The 21,157-nt window shown below is 42.1% G+C and overlaps 1 protein-coding gene across 2 annotated transcripts in view; it reads right to left on the reverse strand.

The window, feature by feature from the left end:
* TRPC3 (transient receptor potential cation channel subfamily C member 3) overlaps window positions 1-21,157 on the reverse strand; it is a 63,044-nt gene that overhangs the window by 27,096 nt on the left and 14,791 nt on the right. For both annotated transcript variants that reach the window (XM_037897143.2, XM_037897144.2), the window contains exons 3-4: window positions 10,988-11,173; window positions 399-563 (exon numbers count right to left, since the gene is read on the reverse strand). In XM_037897143.2, the coding sequence (XP_037753071.1) occupies window positions 399-563; window positions 10,988-11,173 (351 nt within the window). The remainder of the gene's footprint in view (window positions 1-398; window positions 564-10,987; window positions 11,174-21,157) is intronic.

Raw genomic sequence — 21,157 nt, forward strand, 5'->3', positions numbered from 1 at the left:
TTGGGCCACTGGAGGAAGTGGTCATTAGCAAAAAGTACATCGTACTTGTACAAGTACAAGTGCATAGCTGGTATCAAGGAGAGAATCTGACCCATAAATATTAAAACAAACATAAATATCATGGAGCCTGAGAAAGCTTATTACACATCTTAGTGCTTAAATACAATTTACGTGTACATAGAATAACATTTCCTCCTCATACTGGATCAGTCTTATCCCCTCTTTAAAATAACAGAATTTGGTTCAAGACTGCGATTTCTAAAACATCTGAATAATCAGTTAAAATTCTGGTGATACAAAACTAGGAGTGCAAGATTAAGTTTCAGATGACAGTAACTGAAAAGGAACATCTAGACCAGCACAAGGTGTTTAATATGTAATTTATAAAAAATCTGTACCCTGCTACATGGTGCAATCCAGTAACCAATGGCAAGAAGTGGAAGGCCCAATGCAACAACCAGCACAACGAGACACTTGATAGCAATGGTCTGTTCCCGTAATCCTGACAGATTTTCATACCAGATAGTCAACAGCTGTTGCTGACAGTTTGGATGGGCCACAAACTGTTGATAAAAAGAAAGAAAATCAAGGTTCAATACGATTTATAATAAGAATTATATAAACATTACATGCAGGATCAGCAAATAAATAAATAACAAGTATTAATTTAGATCTTTAAAAGCATGTTGTTTTTGTCCTTTCCTAACATTTTGGTTAATTTATAAATAAACAAAAAAGAGAAGGAATAGAAACTGAAGTGCTGATCTGAATTAATGAGCCAAATTCTGCATTTGGATGCACAAGTGGGCAGCGCTCATTAAATTTAACAGAAGCCTCACATCTAAAACTAAGTTTGGCTCTACAGATTATGGGCTAGCTCCTTCGGGAGCTGAGTGCTCCCATGCGTTTTCACAAATTGCTCAGCCCTAGCAGACCAAAATTGTTCCAATCTATATGAAGTGTTTCTATGGATCCCAGAACTTTCATATCTGAAACTAACTCACCTGTAACCCTGCCCCCTGCCACTCCCACACACAAAGAATCTAATTTCTTTTTGAAAACCTAATTACTTTTTGAAAGCATTAAGCACCTCTTTCACCAACTATCCCATTTTAAGTTTAAAACAAGAAATATAAAGAAGAAAGATTATAATATAAGGTTTGGAACATTCCTACTGAGCAGCAGAAGCTATATTGTAATGTGTATTGTAGTGGCACTGTGTCGTTATATTAGTCTCAACAAGGCATTGTACCACTACTCATCTGACTTCTTGACCATATGGAAAGCAATCACAGAACATTTCTAACAAAACATCCCAATGGAACGGAATTCTGTGGAAAACAAACAAAAATTGCCACGATGTAATATGAGGAAACTCCATTTTGGGAATCTGTTGAAAATCCACTCTCCTGGTCTATGATGCTACCAGAACTCTCAGTTTACTATGTTACATGCTTTGTTATCAATTATTCTAAATATTTAAAATAGATATCACAATCTATTGTCATGTTTCCTCTGTACTTACAGAAATTCATGACCTCAACAATATCTTAGCTGAAAGATACTATTAAATGGCGTAGTTTGATGGTCTTCCAAAAATGATGCTTTCTCTTGTATTATTTTAAAACTTGAAAGGTTCTTGAATATAGAGATTGTTACCACTATGCAGTTTTATGCTATAATTACATTTATTTATTAATGTACTAGTTTAACTGAGCTGTTAACATCATAACAACACCTTACAGAGGCTCAAATGAGATCTGAGAGGTGTATGCTTTAACTAAAAATACTAAAATTTGTTCTTGTTAGTTACAGTAGATCATTTGATTTTGAACAAATCTCTCATATGGGAGGTTTCTTTTATTTTTGGTGACCAGTGCACATTATTTGTATTTGTTCATTTAGATTGCAGTAGTGCTCAAAAACCCCAATCAGAATTGGAACACCTTAGTGTTACATATTGAACAAACACATAAGGAGACATGGTCCCTGCCATAAAAGATCTCAGGTCAATATTTTTAAACTTAAGTGCTTAAAGTTATGCACCAAAATCCACATTTAAGCATTTAAATAAGAGTGGCCTGATTTTCAGAGGTGCTGAGTATACACTGCTCCCATTAACTCTAAATCTTTAAAATCAGGCCACTTATTTAGGTGCCTGAATAATGAGTTTACATGCCTAACTTCCAGAGACTCAAATGTGTACATTTGGGATGGGATTTGCAAATCCTTCTGTGCTGGCCTCACTCCCATTGAGGTGAATAGTAAAACTCCCATGCCATTTCTAAGTGCTTTTGAAAATTCCACCCTTACGCTTTAGAATCTAAAAAGGCAAAAACTAGACAAAAGGTGAGGCAAAGATGTACAGCATACAAGTGAAGCGATCAGTGTGCTAACAACAGACAGAAACAGACAGACAGAGAAATGCTATCAAGTTGAGTGTAGGAACTTGCTTCTCCTAGTTAGCTAATAATGATCATTGTTATTAATAAATACAACATCAGCACTGGGTTGCTTGTCAGATGCTATCATTCATGCAAGGTTTACTGTCTTGTAGTTTCCACAGTCTTTTTTTCTGGCTGTCTGAAAGTTTAATGGAAATAATACATGAAAGCTTTAGATCCAAAACTGAGACATCCTATGGGATCTATCTCCTGTTAATGTACAGGGATCTTTCTTCTTTCAGGTACATTATATTTACCTGCAACAAGTAGGTGCATGCACACATTACTTTCATTAGCATCAGTGAAAGATTCACATATACATAGAGAAGGTTATTCACCAAACGTTAATTCTACATTAAGACAAGCTGTGACTAACTCTGAGTGGAGTATTGTACTTAATTCCATTTTAATATTTATTACAAATAAACACTGATACAAGAAATAGAAAATGTAGTGTAAAAGAAAGACACTTGCATTTGTTTTGATAACTTTTAAACTTTAGTCTATTAAAATCAGTTTTGTTTTGATTTTGTTTAAAAGTGAGTTTGTTTAGCCCTATTTTTTAAACCTTGACTTTGTGTTTTATATTATTGTGAAGATGTACAGTAAGACCACCACATAGTGAGAGAGTGGTGTGAAGTTGTGCACAAGACTAAGCAGGGTGAGCACAAAAGTAAGAGCATCCTCATTGCTCTAACACTGATTCCTTTCCTAGTTCAGGGCAAGTCTGACTTTTAACCTCAGTTTCTCCCTTTGTAAAATGAAGATAATAAATAGCATTTATCTGAGACAGACTGTCTCACACGGTGTTGTGACCATTAAATTAATGTTTGCCATCCACTTTAAAGATAAGAAGTACTATACAAGAGCAAAGTATGCTTACTTTGTAATATTTATAAAGTAGTCAAATTGGCCAATACTTGTGTAACAAAGTGAGAGTATTTTAAAATATTTCAGTTTCCCCCATACTTTACATTGCTACCCAGTTGGGAGAAAATGATTAAGTTTGATCTCAGGGCGGACTAAGAGACACAGGTTATCTCCCTGTCTGGGTGCAATGAATATAGTCATTAAGAAACTGGCCAAAACCATCTCAGATCAATAAGGGGTCTAAAGAGACAATGCAAGCTCCAGTGACTCCTGGATTGACACTCTCAAGAGGGAAGCTGAGCAGAGACCCCCACCTTGAAAAGAAGGGACTGGGATGTGTGTGGTGGGGGGAAGGGGGATAAGTGTGGGCACTGGAAGAAACTTGAGCTGTCTCGCACATGGGGACTGATTAAAGAGGAAGTCTGAGAGACAGAGCCTGAAAATGGAGTTCACTACAGATTGGCTGGTGAGTTGTGGCTTGACCAGAATGGACTATGCTTTAACCTTCATTTCTCTATGCTAACCTAAGGACTTCCTATGCTGTGTTCCACTTCACTAATAAATCCTGTTTTGAAAATGTTGTTGGATGTCACTACAATACTGGCTGGGGTGCACTAGTCCCCAAAGAGTGTACAAATCTCTCTCAGGAGCCTCTCTCAGTTGGACTCACTGGGCAGAGCTACTGGAGCCCAGTAGCTCTGCCTAGGAGGTGGTGAGGCTGTATGGCCTATCCTGAAAGAAGAGTAAGACCCCCTGGGGAGTCAGGCACACTAAAGGGGTTCCTCCAAAAGACTGTGCAAAAGCTGGGGCATAGCACAGATCCTGCCAATCTGTGATAACTTGCCACTAAATTAGAAAATTATAGGAGTCTTCACAATTTTTTAAAATTGTTCTGATAACACCATACAGGACTCCTGTACGAACGTTAGCTAATTCTCTACGTAGCTCAGACAGATTGGTTCAAACTGCATTTTGCAGTTTGAACTGAGTTCCTCAAACTAAATAAATATAATGTAAGCACTGTACATCCACTTTACTGTTCTTTGTTCTCTGTTGAGATCATAAGGTACCATTCATTGTTGCTTGCCAACTCTCTTGCAAGCTAACTTCCACTTAATGTCAAATATCATTTAAAATGCTTATAGTAAAATAGGGCAGACTTCTGAACAAAAATTAAATCAAGAGGCAGGTAATGAAGACAAGGAAATCGCTAATCTCTGAGAGAGAAAAATGTTAATTTGATGCAGTGGCTTTAAACAGGGAAGTAATCTTCACCTTTTAATCCACTTTGCTAGAAAGAAAATTCTCTAAATATGCTGGTATGTGACTCATGTGCCAACTAAATCACATATTAAAGCATTTTTTGCTTACAATGGAATGGCAGATCAAAAGCTAAAAGTCATTAAGAGCTTAATGTACATCTGGACTCTTAACTAACCGTCACCATTTAGAAAAGTGAGGGTCATCCTGAGTTAATTAGCAACCTGGCCCATTTTGAAAAAATAAACACACAAATATTATTTTATTTGTAATTGAGCTTGTTTTGAGTTCTAGTTTTCTTGTGCTCTTTCCTTTTGCAAGAATAAGCCCCACTCTTTGCACTGATCGAGCCATTGTTCACCAGCAGAGTGCAGATCCAGAAGCAGGGGCACCCAGCAGGAAGCAGCAGGTTCACCTTGAGCAGCAAAGAGAGACTGAAGTCAACAGGTTACTTCTAGTTCCAAAACTGTATTTAAGACAGCCCTAAAAAATCTTGGGGGAAGGGGAAGTAATACCTGCCCCACCCCAAATATCTGGGGACTGGGAAGAAACAGCCCCTCTACTCAAATAGTTATTAAGCTAGGGAGATACAGAGGTCCTGGTCCTGGAGACTGAAGTCCCCCAGCTCTAATATGCTTCTAATACGCATCCACAGCCAAGTTTAGCCACCCAGTAGGCTTGTTGCTAATGGTCTCGCAGCATTTTGATTTGACAGTAAGAGGAAAACTGCCCATATTATCTATTTCTTCACAGACACGAGAAAGGACCAAGTGGGGAAGAGAGCACTGTCAACGGTTATGCAAGTTCACTTCAGGAAGCAGATGAAAGGGCTGTCAAGAGGAGATTAGAGGTGAATTTAACCATTGACAACTGCATTATCTCCTTTTATTCTATTTTATGTAGGTTTTTAAACCATGTTCATCACCACAGTGTCTAACCACTTTCCAGTAGTGCATTAAGCAACATGACTACACATCTGTCATTTGTTGTTTGTTCTCTTATCCTCTCCTGGGGGAAGCATGTACAATGGAGTGTCTTGTTCAGGTAGGATTTTAGATAATTTTGGTTTTGTTATAAATATACATGTTGCTACATATTTATGTTAGAGAAGGCAAGGTCAAAGAAATGTGCCTTGCACTTGAAGTGGAGAGTGGTGAGGTTTGTGATGGTCCTTAGATCTTGGGGGAGTTCATTCCACAGTCTCGGGGGAGAGGGACCTCCAAATAAAGCTCTGGCTCCCACACAGACAACTCTTACTGGAGAAGGCTTTGTTGTGCCAGAGGAGCATAGTTGTTGACCACAGTCTTCATCCTAGCGTTTTAGGTGGTCTTTTAAACATCCTGGGCCCAGATCATAGAGCACCTTGAAGATAAGAATCCCTCACCAGATCTTGTCACTTCTCCTATAACAGCTCTGAAACCCACTGGATCCACTACCAAAATTTTAATTCATGCTTTGGTCATTTCTAACCTCACCACTGCAATCTCTTCTTTGGCTTCCATCTTCTCAGCTTTCCCCCTACAATCTCTTCAGGATGCTACATCTCAAACTCTCTTCCAACCACATCACCCCCTCCACTGGTGCCTTCTGCATGTCTGCTATCTCATTTCTCACACCCAGATCCCGCCTCATCTTTCATTACATTTATCTATTTTAGGGCCCAATCCAACTCCCATTGAACTCTGAATAGGCACAGAGGCCAGATCTGATAAGCCAATTTTATATAGCTGTTTTTTACTTTAACATCTTGTCGATATTAACAGAGAACCACATTTTACTATTCAGTTTGCATTTAGTTTACTGACTATGAAAATTCAGGTAACAATGCAAGTTGTAATTCATCTATTTTTCTGTATGAGTAGATGTAATTATAGAATTACATCATTCAATTTTAACATTCTCATGAATTGTGTTAAGTCCCTGTGATGGGGTATCTACCCCACACTGGCAGAAAAGGGGTTAAAAGCTACCTGAGGGAGGCTGCGCAGGAGACAGCCAATCACAGAAGGGCTTACAGGAGCAGCCAATCAGGGCTGGGCTGGCCCATATAAGAAGGGTTGTAGACCAGAGCAGGGTGAGTCACTCCCTAGAGCTTGAGAAGGGAGGAGGATGACTGGCTGCCTTGCAGGTGGAGGGCAGCAAGCACCCTGGGCAGAGCAGTGCTGCAGCCAGAGACCCAGGGAGCTAAAGGCAGCTCCTGACAGGCTGCAGGGATGTGCAGACTGAGGCTCTGACGCAAGGGCAAAGAGGGAGCTGGAGCCACTGAAGGAAGTGACTAGACTGTGGACTGCAGTTTGCCACTGAGTGGAGTGGCTGGACAGTGACTGTGGGTCCCCCTGGAAGGGTGGGACCATGGAGTGTGGCACAGCCAGAGTGCAGTGTCACTGAAGAGGATACTGTGGTCCTGGAAGTGATCCAGGAACAGAGGTGACAGTGGGCAAGACACCACCAGGTGCAGTGCTAATTCCCTGGACAGCCAGCAGGAGGTGCTGCAGTAGTGAGTCATGCAATGTCACAGTCTCTAAAAGGAACAGGCCTTAGCATGTTTTGAAATTTTGGCTGAAATCTAAAAAGGAAGAAAACAGAGGGGAGAAATATATATATTTATAATATATGAACATAAATCTGAATCTTCTCCATTATCGATTAGAAGTTACACCTTATGATCAAATCCTTCAGTCTTCCTCTGGCCAAACTCCCATTGATTTCAGTTGAACATTCCTGTAGTGGGTTTTGCCTGAATAAGAACTGCAGGATTTGGCTTATTGAGAGCAACTTCTTTGCGATTGTTTGCAGCTTAAATGCAGAGATAGCTAGCACACAATAAGGAAGGACAAGCAGCATTGCAGCAACTCCTTAGCATGGTGAGCCAGTCTAGTTGTACTAAAAAGTTTCTCCTGGCTTTTACTTCCCTTGGACATATGCTATTTGAGAGGCTGCAGTTTCATCTTGATCATTAGCCTCAAAATCATACCCTGTTTCTGGAGCAGGGCTACATTTTTTTTTTAATGTAGTGCATAGGATATTAAGTGTAGGAGCTCTGTTAGATAGTCAGAGTTATGAGCTGCATTTGCCACATGATGCACTTCTGAGGACATTAGCTTTTAACTCTTTTTTTTTTTTAAATGGGGCTTTTTTCCCATTAATTATCACATGGACCTGCAGTCCTAGCAATGCTTGGCTGTACTTTTCTCTTGCAGAAGTACACTTATCTTTTGTAGATGAACTCAGAAGTCCAGACAGAAATATGGAAGGCTAAGGACTATGGGTGTAATTTTCAGGAGTGCCTCACTTATGTGTTCAAAATGTTACCCCATTTCCTTGTGTGAAGCCAAGAAGTGCTTAACACAAAGTTGAGGGTATGAGGGTAAAGGTACCCTTTGCAGCCCCCCAAACCCAAATCTGCTCTGCAATTTGACAGCTGTTACAACTTTCAGCGGCTACCAATGGCCCCAAGAGGCTATTACAGCACCAAGGCCCCCCGACCCCCACCCCAGGGTGGATATTCCCTGGCCATGCCCTCTTTCTCCTTGTCATTCTCTCTGTCCTGGCCAGCTGTTGGGAATGGCATAGGCATAACTATGGTGACTTTACCCCACCTGAGGATCTCCATAACCAGCACAGATTCCCTGGGGTCACCATGGTCACCAATTCACTGGGTTTAGGGCCATGTTGTGCCAATGGAATGGCCCAAGATTAGGACCTAAAAACTTTAATTTATCTACAGAACAGGTACAGTGTGTGCACCAGAAACATGCACTCCATGCCACCCTATTAAAGTGCTCCTCACCTGGATGTGAGGAGACTGAATGGACATTGAGACTGAGCAAACTTCTTTCTCTCTCTGCTGAGAATGCCAAGAAAAATACCATAGTGATGGTGATTTTTGCATTGAAGATGCTTGTCCACTGGGACTTGACTACAAAGACAGCTCATTTAACAAAGCATTGAAAAGACAGCAGATGGTAAAGAACTTTCAGTCTCTACCAATCTCTTCTAGGCTTTTAGACCATGTTCATATTGGCTAGCTTTGAACCACTGATCTAGAGAGAGAGGTTCCTGTTCCCATCATTAAACCTGTGTCAAGTATTGTGAAGTTTGCCAAGAATTATCTTGGTTTTCCCCAATTTTGAAGTATGACAGGTTGTGCAAACACCAGCCTGGAAAAAAAGGGATTAAGTAGCTGCTCTGGCCCCAGGTGCTCACCCTACCTGCAAAGCACGCGCAGTTGGAGGAGGAGCTCAAAAGGGGAACAGGCCAGCTTAGTAGAGGAGCAGACAGTGAAGGGAACTGACTACACTCTGAGCTCTTGGGAAGGAGCAGTGAGAGAGGTCCTGTTGCCTGAGGCTCTGGTTGCAGAGACTATACCAGAGCCATAAGGGAGAGACTTGCAACACTCAGAAGATCTGAGACTTTATCTTTGATGTCAGTTATTTACTGTTTATTACTTTACCTGTTGGGAAAGAGGGGACTGGTAAGAAAGTGATCCAGGGCGGCAGCAGTATAGCTCTTTTGGGCACAGGACTTAGAAAGGGTAGGGCCCAGGTTCCCCTACCACCAGGAAGGCAGAAGGCATAAACCCTACCCCAGCGGGGGAGAATCTGGGCAAGGGAAGATCCTATCACCTAACCAACAGGGCTACCCCATTAGGACTCTTTATATAACTGCAAAAGGGGGGACAGAGAGGTATGACCTAGGCAGAGGGTTGGAGTGGCTGTCACAGGGGCAGTGCCAGAGAAGAAGTAGCCTTGCTACACCTGTGCCCAACCAGAAGAGGACACCTGTGGTGAGCAGCTTCCTTCACTTTTACAAAACTATATGATGGTTACTCATGTATTTCATCCTGTTAGGGATTTAAAAAAAAAATTAAATGGGAAGCCATAACATTGTGAAAATAGCAGTATTTTTGTAATGGTAATTTTATCCTGCTTCTGCACACAACCATCAGCATAAGTCATATAATAAATAAAAGATAGGTTTCATTACATTTCTTCTGCATGTGCTGCTAGGACACCATATTAACTATTGTCTGTGTTGGCCTAGTGGGAGCTTGGAAAAAGAACAAGATAACTATACATGGAAATATTTATTTACGTAATAATGAATTGATAAAACCAGGTGGGTGAGGTAATCTCTTATTGGACCAACTTCTGTTGGTGAGAGAGGACAAGCTTTCAAGCCACACAGAGCTCTTTTAAGAGTTCAGAAGCATCTCTCACCAACAGAAGTTGGTCCAATAAGAAATTATCTCACCCACGTTGTCTCTCTAATATCCTGGGACTGACACAGCTACAACTACACTGTATACAATGAACTGATAAACATTTAACTAATCAGTTGCATTCTACAGAGCTGTATTTCTGGCTGTAAAAATATTCATTTCACAGAATAAAAAAGTATTTTTATGGCAAAAAAAAATCTTTGTCATTGGTATTGGTACTGTAGATATACTGTGCTTTGAGTATTTACAAAAACATTTGAATAAACTAATTGATTAACTAGCAATAAAACTGAAGTGCCTGTTTCCGGTATTGAACTCACTCTGATTTATTTAAACAGAAGACACTATCAGTCAGACAGAAATTTTCTCTATAGGGCTGCTTGAGTAACAGCAACACATTTGCAGATGAGCTGTTTGGTGCTAATAAGACGCTTTCAAAAATATGATAAAGAAACAGAGTAACAATTGAAATCTGTTCTCATTCAGAGCAGTGAAATAAAGGCTCTCCTTAAAAAGAAAAATATATGTAGATAGCTATACTGGTGGATAGATGCAAGACTTTCCAGGCAGGTTATGATATAATTTATTTGATCAATTCCAATACTGCAAGTACCAAGTAAATAACATTTAAAAAAAACACTAACAAAATAGCCCTTTAATGATAGAAATCCTGTTGTGGCCATAGCCTTCACTTTTGTGAAGTAGCGTTTTCTCATCTCTCCAGTTTTGCACCACAATATCCTTGTCCATTTCCAGTCTGGGTTCAGTGCTGGTGATAGCATGGGAATCTCTCAATTGTATGTAGTTATATACTTAAAATGCTATCTCAGTGATTGGCAAGAAGACTCATGCGCATAGCTACATTAACAGAGTGAAATGCTGGCCCCATTGAAATCTTCACGGCCATTGACTTGCATGAGACCAGGATTTCACCCACTGTAATTTGTGTAAATATGTCATCTTTTTGGCACATGCTATTTCTGTAATTAAAAATACAGGGCCAACTTCTCAGCTGGTATGCGCTGACATAGCTCAATTGGAGGGTTTTTGTGTGTGTTAATTTACACCTGCTGTGAATCTGGCCCACATATTTTGTCTTAAGACAATTTATGGTCAGTCCATTAATACATGCAGAATATGGTACAATGCATTCACATACAACATTGTCTGAAAGTGCTGGTTACACCGTTACCTTTTTTACTTCATACTTAATGGCAAGTTTGACACGACTCAGTGAAGCTCTGTGCCTCTGTGTTTCAACTGGCTCAGCATCCAAATCCCCGTTTAGAATGGCTTCTACCTCTTCAGAGTCTCGGCAGAGATCAAGGACACCAACCACGAAGTCCTTGCATTGCATAGACAGCTTGCGATAGTCATTCTGAAAAGGAAGAGTTAAAAAATAATAGCCCTTGACTCACAGGATGGGTATGCTTAGTAGTTGACAGTAAGGAAACATGGACAAATTAATGAAAGCTTAATAGTGTCATATTTATATTGCACTTTACATACTGTGAATCTCTAAGTATTTTACAAATTTATATAATACTATATTATATATTACAATCACTTCACTCTCTACTAAAAGGCAACAGACCACCTCTGAGGTGGCAACTGTTTAACAGTGCACTACAATACTACACAAAGGTTTAGGACAAGTGAAGAAGAATCCTGAATCAAAATGAAAGTGCTAAGGAAATGTCAATGGTAAAATGGAATTGCCCAAATTGGAGACCAGAACCCTGGACTTATTAACCTTACTTCTGCAAAAAATGCCAATGTATCTTTAAGTGCCAGATATATTCTACAGAGATTGCCATTTGGGCTGCAAGATCTAATTTCTGTTCCTCCATCATTGCTAAAGGTGCTGATAATCCTTGTTCTTACTTTTCTTTTTTTTCTCTATTCCTCTCCCCCACCCATCCTTTCCCCAGCATTTGTTAGAAATTCCAAATTGCCATAATTTGTAACAGTACCTTCTCCAGCACTCCCTAGATACCTTTCCCTTCCTTTCTTCTCCCTTCTCTCCTATGTACCTCCTGCATATGTCTGATACGAACCAGTCCCTTCACAAAACTATCTACTTTGTTAATACCCTGTCCTTTCCTCTCATTTGTTCATTTTCCTCCACTGTTTCTCCCTCCACTACCATTACTGTCAATAATTGCTCTGTCTTTATTACCTTCCGCAAGTTTCTAAAACGTGTCACTATCTGCCCACCTTCTTAAAAGAACCTTCCCTTGATTCAGAGACTCTTTTTAAAGCTCCCTGTACTGGGAATTAAAACTGTGTTATCTGAACGAGTTTTAAATGTAGTTTAACACAATTTAAACATGGTTTGCCTGGGCACTGTTGTTTAGAACAGTGCTCTAACCTTTTTACCTCAGCTGCCCATTGCCTCTATCCTCATGGCATAGATGGGGCCTCATAGTCCTAACTTCTCTTTTTCTCAAAAGCACTTGAAAAAGTAGCGTTTTCTCATCTCTCCAGTTTTGCACCACAATATCCTTGTCCATTTCCAGTCTGGGTTCAGTGCTGGTGATAGCATGGGAATCTCTCAATTGTATGTAGTTATATACTTCTCTCTTTCCGCTGTCTCTGGGACTCTCTTCATTCTCTGTGACCTCACTGCTTCCTTAGACACTGTGGGCTACTCTGTTCTCCTGGACTACACCCATTATTATGCAGGTGTGTCAAGATCCCACCTTTATACCTGTCAACTTATTATTTCTAGGGTGCTGCAGTGACAGTGAACAGGGGCTGCAGTGTGTGTAAGCCCCTGTTCTATGCAGTGCACAGCACACTGCTGACTCTTCTACCCTTTTCTATTTACCTCCTCCCACTGAGTCATCTGTTAACTGTAGCTGCTACTTTCACACTGTTCATATGTGTCAACACCTTTAACAATTTCCATCTGTCCACACTCTTTGCTTGTCTTCACAGGAAATTTGTGGCTGCATCTCAATATTGTTGATCCAACCTCTGTACATAATCTTAGTGTGATGTCTAACCTTGAATCTTATTTCTGCAAACTTCTATGTCTGTGACTTCTGTGACATTAGCCATGCATGCCTATATCTCAGTTCCACTTCTGTTGAAATCTTCATTCGTGCTTTCATCTCCTCACCTTGATTTCTCTAACACCTTCCTCAGTGGCCTCGCCAAGACCCAGCACTTGATTCCCTTATATACAGGTGCAGTTGGCTATCTTCCCACATGTACAAAGAAATATGATCCCATCAGTTGCATAAACAATCCTACTAGTCATCGTTCATTTCAGGACCCAATTCAAGATTGTATTCCCTTTTCTTTTCAAACTCTCCATACATTTTCTCCAGCTAGTTTTTCCTATAGGCCATAAAAGGACTGATGTGAATCCTTTGTCTCCACATACTCTGACTATTCTCTATTCATCTAGCACTGGCATTCTCTCTTTCTTTTCACACACTCCATCTTCTCAACACTCTTCATGTGAGACCCTTCCTCTCTGCAGCTCCTGTCAGCTGGAAAATCCTTCCTATATCTGCAAACATATCTCTTCCCTTGCTTAAACGCCTCAATTTCTTACCCCTTCTGCTATTAGTTTTGCTATTTTTTTAACAGAATTAGCATTTTGTAATATGTTTTGGAAAATTGCTCTATACAGCAATGTTTAAAAAAAAACAACCACCCCATTGTGAGGAGGGATAGCTCAGTGGTTTGAGTGTTGGCCTACTAACCCCAGGATTGTGAGCTCAGTCCTTGAGGGGGGCCATTTAGGGATCTGGGGCAAAAATTGGGAATTGGTCCTGCTTTGAGCAGGGGTTGGACTAGATGACCTCCTGAGGTCCCTTCCAGCCCTGATATTCTATGTTATACAGTATTTATATGTACTATTTTCTAATTTCCAAAAGCATTGCTTATCAGTAATTAAGAAATTGAAAGGTTTCCCTTAAATAATTAATTTGCTACTTAAAGACAGTTGCTACCATTTTCACTACTACTAAATAGGCATTTATATAAATGGTGGAAAGGAAAGCACATTAATCACCATGTACAGAATCATTTGGAGTTAAAAGAACAGGCATAAGAAAGGAAATTAACACTTAACATTTTGTTAATAATATAAGGAATAGCAACCTGCATGGAATTTGGAGGGAGGAGCACAGGTTGCAAGAGAGAAGAGTTTGGAGGAGGCACCAAGAAGCCAGTCACTGTGGATATGGCTTCAGTTAGGGTTGTCAGGTGTCCAGTTTTCGACGGGAATGCCTGGTTGAAAAGGAACCCTGGTGGCTCTGGTCAGCACCACTGACTGGGCTGTTAAAAGTCCAGTCGTCAGGGCTAAAGCAGGCTCCCGGAAGCAGCGGCATGTCCCCCCTCTGGCTTCTAGTCATAGGGGCAGCCAGGGGGCTCCATGCGCTGCCCCCACCCTGCCCCTCGGTCCCACCCCAGAGCACCCTCCACCACCGCAAACCCCTCATGCCCAGCCCCACCCCAGAGCCTGCACCCTTAGCTGAAGCCCTCACTCCCATCCCCCTCACCCAGCATGGAGCCCCCTCCCGCACCCTGAACCCCTCATTTCTGCCCCACCCTGGAACCCACACCCCCAGCCCAGAGCCCGTACCCTCTCCCACACCCCAATCCCCTGCCTCAGCCCGGAGCCCCTTCCCATACTTCAAACCCCTCAGCTCCACCCCCCAGCCTGGAGTCCCCTTCTGCACTCCAAACCCCTCATCCCTGGTCCCACCCCAGATCCCTCAGCCCCAGTTGGAGCCCTCACCCCCTCCTGCACCCCAGCTCCCGAGCCAGCCCAGTGAAAATGAACGAGTGACTGAGGGTGAGAAGAGCAAGCAACAGAGGGAGGGGGGATGGAGTGAGCAGGAGCGTGGCCTCAGAGAAGGGGAAGGGGCTTTGGAAGAGGGGCAGGGCAAAGGTGTCAGTTTTGTGCAAATAGAAATTGGCAACCCTAGCTTCAAAGCTAGCTTCAGCTGCAGCATCTCTATACATAGCTCTCTTAATAAAAAGGCGTTTTAGTTTTAGAAACATGGAATCCTCTCATGTTATTACCCAGCATGCCATACAGGAAACATAAGGCCACAAATTATGGCTCAGATCCTGCAACTGATAGTGTGTGGGAGGATGCACCTATGTAAAACCTCATTGCCAGCAGTAATAGCATTATATTGATGGGAGAGGAATCACAGCCATCCTAAGTTCTACTTTCTGGCACTTACAATTTTTTTAGAAAAATCAGTCCCTGCTCTGACATTAATTCGGCCTATTCTCTGCTCAGTGCTGATTTTTTTAAAGTTTAGTAAAATGTAGTTTGGCTTTTTTTTGAGTTAATCCAAATGACCTTTTTTATGCAGCAAGATCCAAATTTTGTCCTTGCATGAATACAATTTAATTTTGCTGTGAGAGAACTGACCAGGCTTTTTCGTACACTTTAAAATGCCTTTACTGATAGGTACATAGAGCTGAGGGACGGCTGTGGGATTCACTAAATGAAGGAATTGCCTGAGAAGTAAAGGATTTCGAATCTGAAAATAATAATAGTGTACCACACACGCAGCTCACATAACTTCCGTTACCATCTAAGCATTCACTTGCTTTTCTTTTTTCTTAAAAGAAAATGGACATTTAATGGAAAAAGCTATTAGTGAAAAGCTATTTTTGAAAAAGAAAAGAAAAAAGCTCGGAAATTAAAATTCAGTTTCACGCCACTGTAACCATCACTTAGCTACATTATACATATACATATTTAGGCATCAATTTAACAATTTATGGAGTAATACAAAATACTGTGGGACTGATCTTCATTTACATTAAGGCTACATCATAGTGGTTATAAATTTATATTCACTCTAAGGTCCCTTTACATTGCCAGAGTGGTGCAAGGTGGCCTTAATGTAAGTGAGAATTAGGCCCTACCTATACAAAAGAGGGATGGGGTGTGATTGCTGTGTGAGCTAAGGTTTCCTGACTTTTGCACATTTAGTTTTTCAACCATTACATTGACTACTGCTTCCTGTCATTGTACTTCTAAAGATTCTTTTTGAGCGGATACATTGCTCAGAAAAGCTTTTTAAACATCAAATTTGGTGCAAATCCACTGCCGGAGCAAAATTCATATTCTATGAGTATCATAGAATATCAGGGTTGGAAGGGACCTCAGGAGATCATCTAGTCCAACCCCCTGCTCAAAGCAGGACCATGACTTAGTCACAGCAAGATCTTTCTCAGCATCACTATTTTCCTTTTAATCCCCTCTAAAGCTTCTAAAATGCGATTGAAGACGTAATCATGGCTGTTGTATCTTCCTGACAGGAGAGAATCTAATCAGCTGGTTTAAAAGATTAAAATTTGGTATGATAGCAATAACTTTAATGGAATGAATGTTTTTCAATGCTTGCCAACAGTCCTGATTTGTCTGGGACAATCTGAAATTTCTGACTTCTATCCTGAACCTTGTTGTCTAAGCCTACCAGTGAGAACTTGGAGCTGGGGAGGGGAGGAATTGCTGCAGTTCTTGTTCTGGCCTCTAGGAGTGCATGCTGCTGCTGGGGCTACAAGATGCTCATGCTCTTGCTTTGTTTCTCCCTCTGCTGACATCCAGAGGTGGCCAACTGCAGTTTCATCTGAGACCAACCTCGCTTAACCAGGATTAGGGAGAGAGGAAGAACTACGCAGAGGTAGAAGACAAGAGAACCCCACAGAAGGAAAGAAAAAGGGGGAACCGCAGGGAGTGGGCAGAGAGGGAAAGGACGAAGGAAGAGGAAAGGGGAAATCCCAAATAGGAGGAACTTGAAAAGGAAGAAAGAAGAAGGGAGAGAGAGAGAAGATAGACCCTCACACAGGTGCTGAGAAGAGAAAGGCAAAATCCTACCACAGGAGCAAGAAGAAGTGGAAACCCACACTGGCAGCGATAAAGAGGATACACCAAAAGCAGCAGAGGAAGAGTGGAAAGGAAAACACTCGAAGGAGGAGTTGGAAGTAGGGAAGAGATAAAGAAGTCAAATATCCCTAGGAGCCTTCAGTTTTCTTTTCTATTTTCAGTATTTATATTTGGCCACCTCCAGGTCTTGTGACTTCCAAAAAAATCAGCTGTCATTGGTTCCTTTGAATTCTTATTCCATAAATTTAAGAAGAAATCAGTTTCATTAGCAGTGAAACAAACCCTACCTTTTATCCCCCATTAAAAATCTAATGTTCAAGACCGAGTGCACTAAACTGCCTGCAAACAAACTCCACTGTGTTCGTGCAAACCTTGATTTGCATGTGTACATCAGTATTTCCTTGTGCAAATCAGCAGTTATGCAGCTACACAGGGCTTTTCACATACACAACAGTGCACATTCAATTAAGCATGTCTGCTTTTGGAAATTTAGCCCAAAACATTTTTAAATCGCCTCTCATTAAATGTGTATCCAACACTACCACGCTGTATGGAACCACACCCAAAGCTGCTTACTGAGCTGCTGCTGCTACATGTAACCAGAAAGTGAAATGAAGAGAGTGCAAACAGGAAATGAGACAAGCTGCAATTTACCATAGGCTTTGAGAACAGTTCATGAATTTCTGTTGAAACGAATCTGCTGTTTTCTAGGCATGAGAAGGGGTTGTGTCTATATTTTAAAAACAAATCTTGGAAGAATTATGGTCAGTGTTGTGTTATCAGTTGCTTTTGACTGAAGCTGAAAACTGAAATCCCTAGATATCCCCCATGATGATCCCAGAGGAGGGAGCACAAGAGGACTACAGGCCACACTCAATCATAGTGGATGGGAGTGCGATGGCAGTACATAGCAAGAAGTCAGTATGCCATTCACCTTTAACCTCAGCTTCATGCCAGAAGAGGCTGAGGAAGACCCTTGTAGAAAAGGCAGCTCTGTTTAACAGTGTCACAACTTGGGCTTGCACCAAACAAACATGGGTAAACAACCTAGAATGGATTCAAGTGAGGTACAAAAAAGATCTGCTAACAGGCTGCTCTCTCAGTCCCAGCTCTAGCTCCAAGGCTGCCAGCATGCCAGCTCCCTGCCTGCAGCCCTGATGGAATTTATTGCAACCCTCTCATGACTTTATTGCAAGTAATATGATTTGGGCCGTGGATGGAGCCAATCTGGTGATGGTGTGAAAAACTCCAGCCTTCATTTCTTCCCCATGTCCTCACCTCCTGAGAAAAAGCTGCTGCAGGAAGCAGGCAGAGAGAGAGATCCACCTTCCCTCTGGAGCCGAGAGGAGGTGTGTTGTTTGGGGGCGGTGAGGGGGGAGATGGAGCAGCCAACACCAATCTCGCAGGAGGGGATGAGGAAGAAGAAAGCAGAAAGAGCCCAGCAACTCAGGGTGGCTCTGCTCCCTCCTCCCCACTTCCATCCTGTGAAAAAAGGGACAGTCTGCTCCCTCCTCCTCCCTGTTTCCATTTCTATCACATTCCCTGTAACTCCAGGCCTTGGAAGACGAAGAGGGGACCAAAGAATCTTAGGAGCTGCCCATCCCCACAGGTGTGGGAACTGATAGAAGAGGGTCCTGTCCCTCCCAGGTCTGGAGTTGGTGAAGAACCCCTAGAGCTACAAGATGAGCAGATGTACCCAGAGGGGCAAAGAGCAGATATGGGACTGGAGTAGGGCAGAATTGATTTGGGGGCTGGGAATTTCATAATTAATTGGTGGCTGGGAATGGGCAGATGTGGGGCTGGGTGGACAAAGAACTAATTAATTAGAATGTTGGTTAGGAGAGAATCTGGAAGCTCTGCACCAGCTCAGTCCGCCAGTGAGAACTCTTGCAGCAGGGTCAACTCCCAATAAATCTGGGAGAGCTGGCAATACTATAACTGCCACACACGCTGGGGGTGGGCAGGGGGAGGTCAAAAATTACAGATCAAAACACAATATATTCTTTTTAAAAAAATCTCTTTTTGGGGGGTCTGACTCATGATTATTGGACTTTTGGGACCAGCAGTACTGCCACCCCCAGCCATGCAGTGCAAGTTATCGAAATGGGGGCAGGGAGGAGGCAAGGCCACAGTCGTATACCCTCAATGTTCTCCGAGCAGCAGGACAGGCAGGCAGGGGAATATGGGCTGGTATGAGATGGATATGTGGGGGACTGTGGTGGGGTGCGGGCTGGGGATTTAGAGTAGGGGTAGGATTACCACCTGTCCAGGTTTTACCCAAACAGTCCGGTTTTTGCCTTCTCCATCCGGATGCCATTTGGGGTTGCCAGGTGCCCAGTTTTCAACAGGAAAGTCCGGTCGAAAAAGGGGCTAGGCAACCCTAAATGGCACCTGAACCGGTTAGAGCAGGATGGAGGGAGGTGCCGCATCATTAATCCGTGCAGCCTCTGCTCAGCTGCGGCCACCTCCTACCTGCAGCCAGGCTCCTTGAGATGATCCAGTGAGTGATGAGGGTGGGACCTTCGGGGGGAAGAGGCAGAGAAGGGGCTGGGCCTGTGGGGAAGTGGTGGAGCAGGGGCAGGACCTCGGGGGTCTGGTTACCAGCAATTTGAAAGGTGGCCCAGGTCCCACTGTGATTGAGCTTAGCAGTTCCAGAAGCGGCGTTGCAGGGGGTGATGGTCTCTGGCCCCAGTCGGGGTGGAGAAAGCTGGGGGAGGATTGCGGGGGGGGGGCGGATGGGGAATGGGTTCTTGCCGCAAACTTCTAAGGGAGTAGGAAAGGGGCAACACTCTGAAGTTTTGCCTGGGGCAGCAGACTGACTTGAGTGGCCTTTGACCTGAAGCATAATCTCTCCAGTACTCCTCATGGGGTCACTTGAACACGTATCACCCACTTCACACAGCAGTGGTATAATTCCCACCATCTGGCCTTTCAAATGCATCCAAACTCTGAACCTTTGGGGTTTCCCTGTCACCGGGTTTATATTGTATAGAATTCTGCTCTGCAGATGTTGGGGTTTGCTTCTGTATGCTTTTGCATGACTGCATCTTCATGACAATGTTTGTTTGTTACACATACCTATGTCTTATCTTAATTGAGTTCTTTATAGCAGAGACTGTCGTTTACCTACGTATTTGTATAGCACCTAGCACAAGGGGGCCCGGGTCTAACAGGGGTCTGAGCATTAGTGTAATCATAATTAATGTAACACACAGTAAAACACATGCATGTAGGATTTACTGCTGTGTTGGTCCAGTAGAAGAGTAATTTTTAAGAAGAGCCAGAAAAATGCATTAACTTTAAGGTTCTGATCATTGAAATATTATTTTAAAAGACATGAGTCATCAGCATGTACACACATAACTCTGGAAGACAGGATCCTGGCTTATTTGGAAAATAGTCCATGGTAAAAAAAAATACTAAATTGGTGTCAACTATTGTTTTCCCGTCAATAATGATTTGCATGTGAAGCAGGTAACTACGGTTCATAGTGTGGGACATATATGCCAACAGTCTCTGTTTTGGAGGGATAGTCCCTATTTGGCAAAAAAATCTCTCTCATTTTTCAGTTCTGTCTCTGCAAAATCCTTTCCCGGAGAAATATATTTCAGTGGAAATAAAGAGATAATTTTATCTACCTCAGTATAATTTGGACAGGTGCTGTGGGAAATTTAGAATAGACAGTATGTTATTTCTGTAATGGCAGCTCCTTTCTCCATGTAAGGAAGATGAGAAGTTCAGGATGATGGAGAAAGACTAAAAGAGGCTCTAGGATGTGTAGACTACAAGGAACCTTATGGAAGGAACCTATAGGATGTGTAGGCTAAAAGGAACCTATAAGGAACCCAGAGGTCTTGCAGCCCTTACTGTAGAGTTTTACCTGAATAAGAGCCACAGTGGTTGGAGTAAGGGCCGCAGAGCCCATATGAATTTTGTGCAGAATCAAGCCCCTAATCATAAAATATTTGCTTTGGCATTATACTCTGTCAGCGGTGCAGGCCATTCCTGGAGAGCAAACTCATATTCTGTTCAGGTTATCTCATAACCACATGCAGGTTTTTCTCAGCATTAAAGCTTTCCTTATGACTAGTTCTGCCTCGCTTCTGTTATCTAACAATATTTGGGATTACTCCTGTCCAGAAGAATACATTTGTTCTTTGTCCAAATGAAACTTCATTCTATTCATTCCAACCCAGTTTTCCCCACTCACTCTAGATCCACTTGTATTTCTTCTCAGTCCTCCATTGTGTTTGTAATAAATTACAGCTGGCTATGATCTGCAAAGATTAATGAGTCTTTTCCCCTCCTTCACATCATGTATGAAGATGTTAATTAAACAAAGCGGTACTCAACATTGACCCTGCAGGACCCCATTAAAATTTTTTCTGCAACCAGATACAATGTCATTTATATAACCACTCTCTGTTTACAATCTGTCATTCCCTGATCCAGGCTTTTTTTAATGCGGTGTAGCCTCAACCATACAGCTGA

This window comes from Chelonia mydas, chromosome 4 (assembly GCF_015237465.2).
Source record: "Chelonia mydas isolate rCheMyd1 chromosome 4, rCheMyd1.pri.v2, whole genome shotgun sequence".
Lineage (NCBI taxonomy): Eukaryota > Metazoa > Chordata > Testudines > Cheloniidae > Chelonia > Chelonia mydas.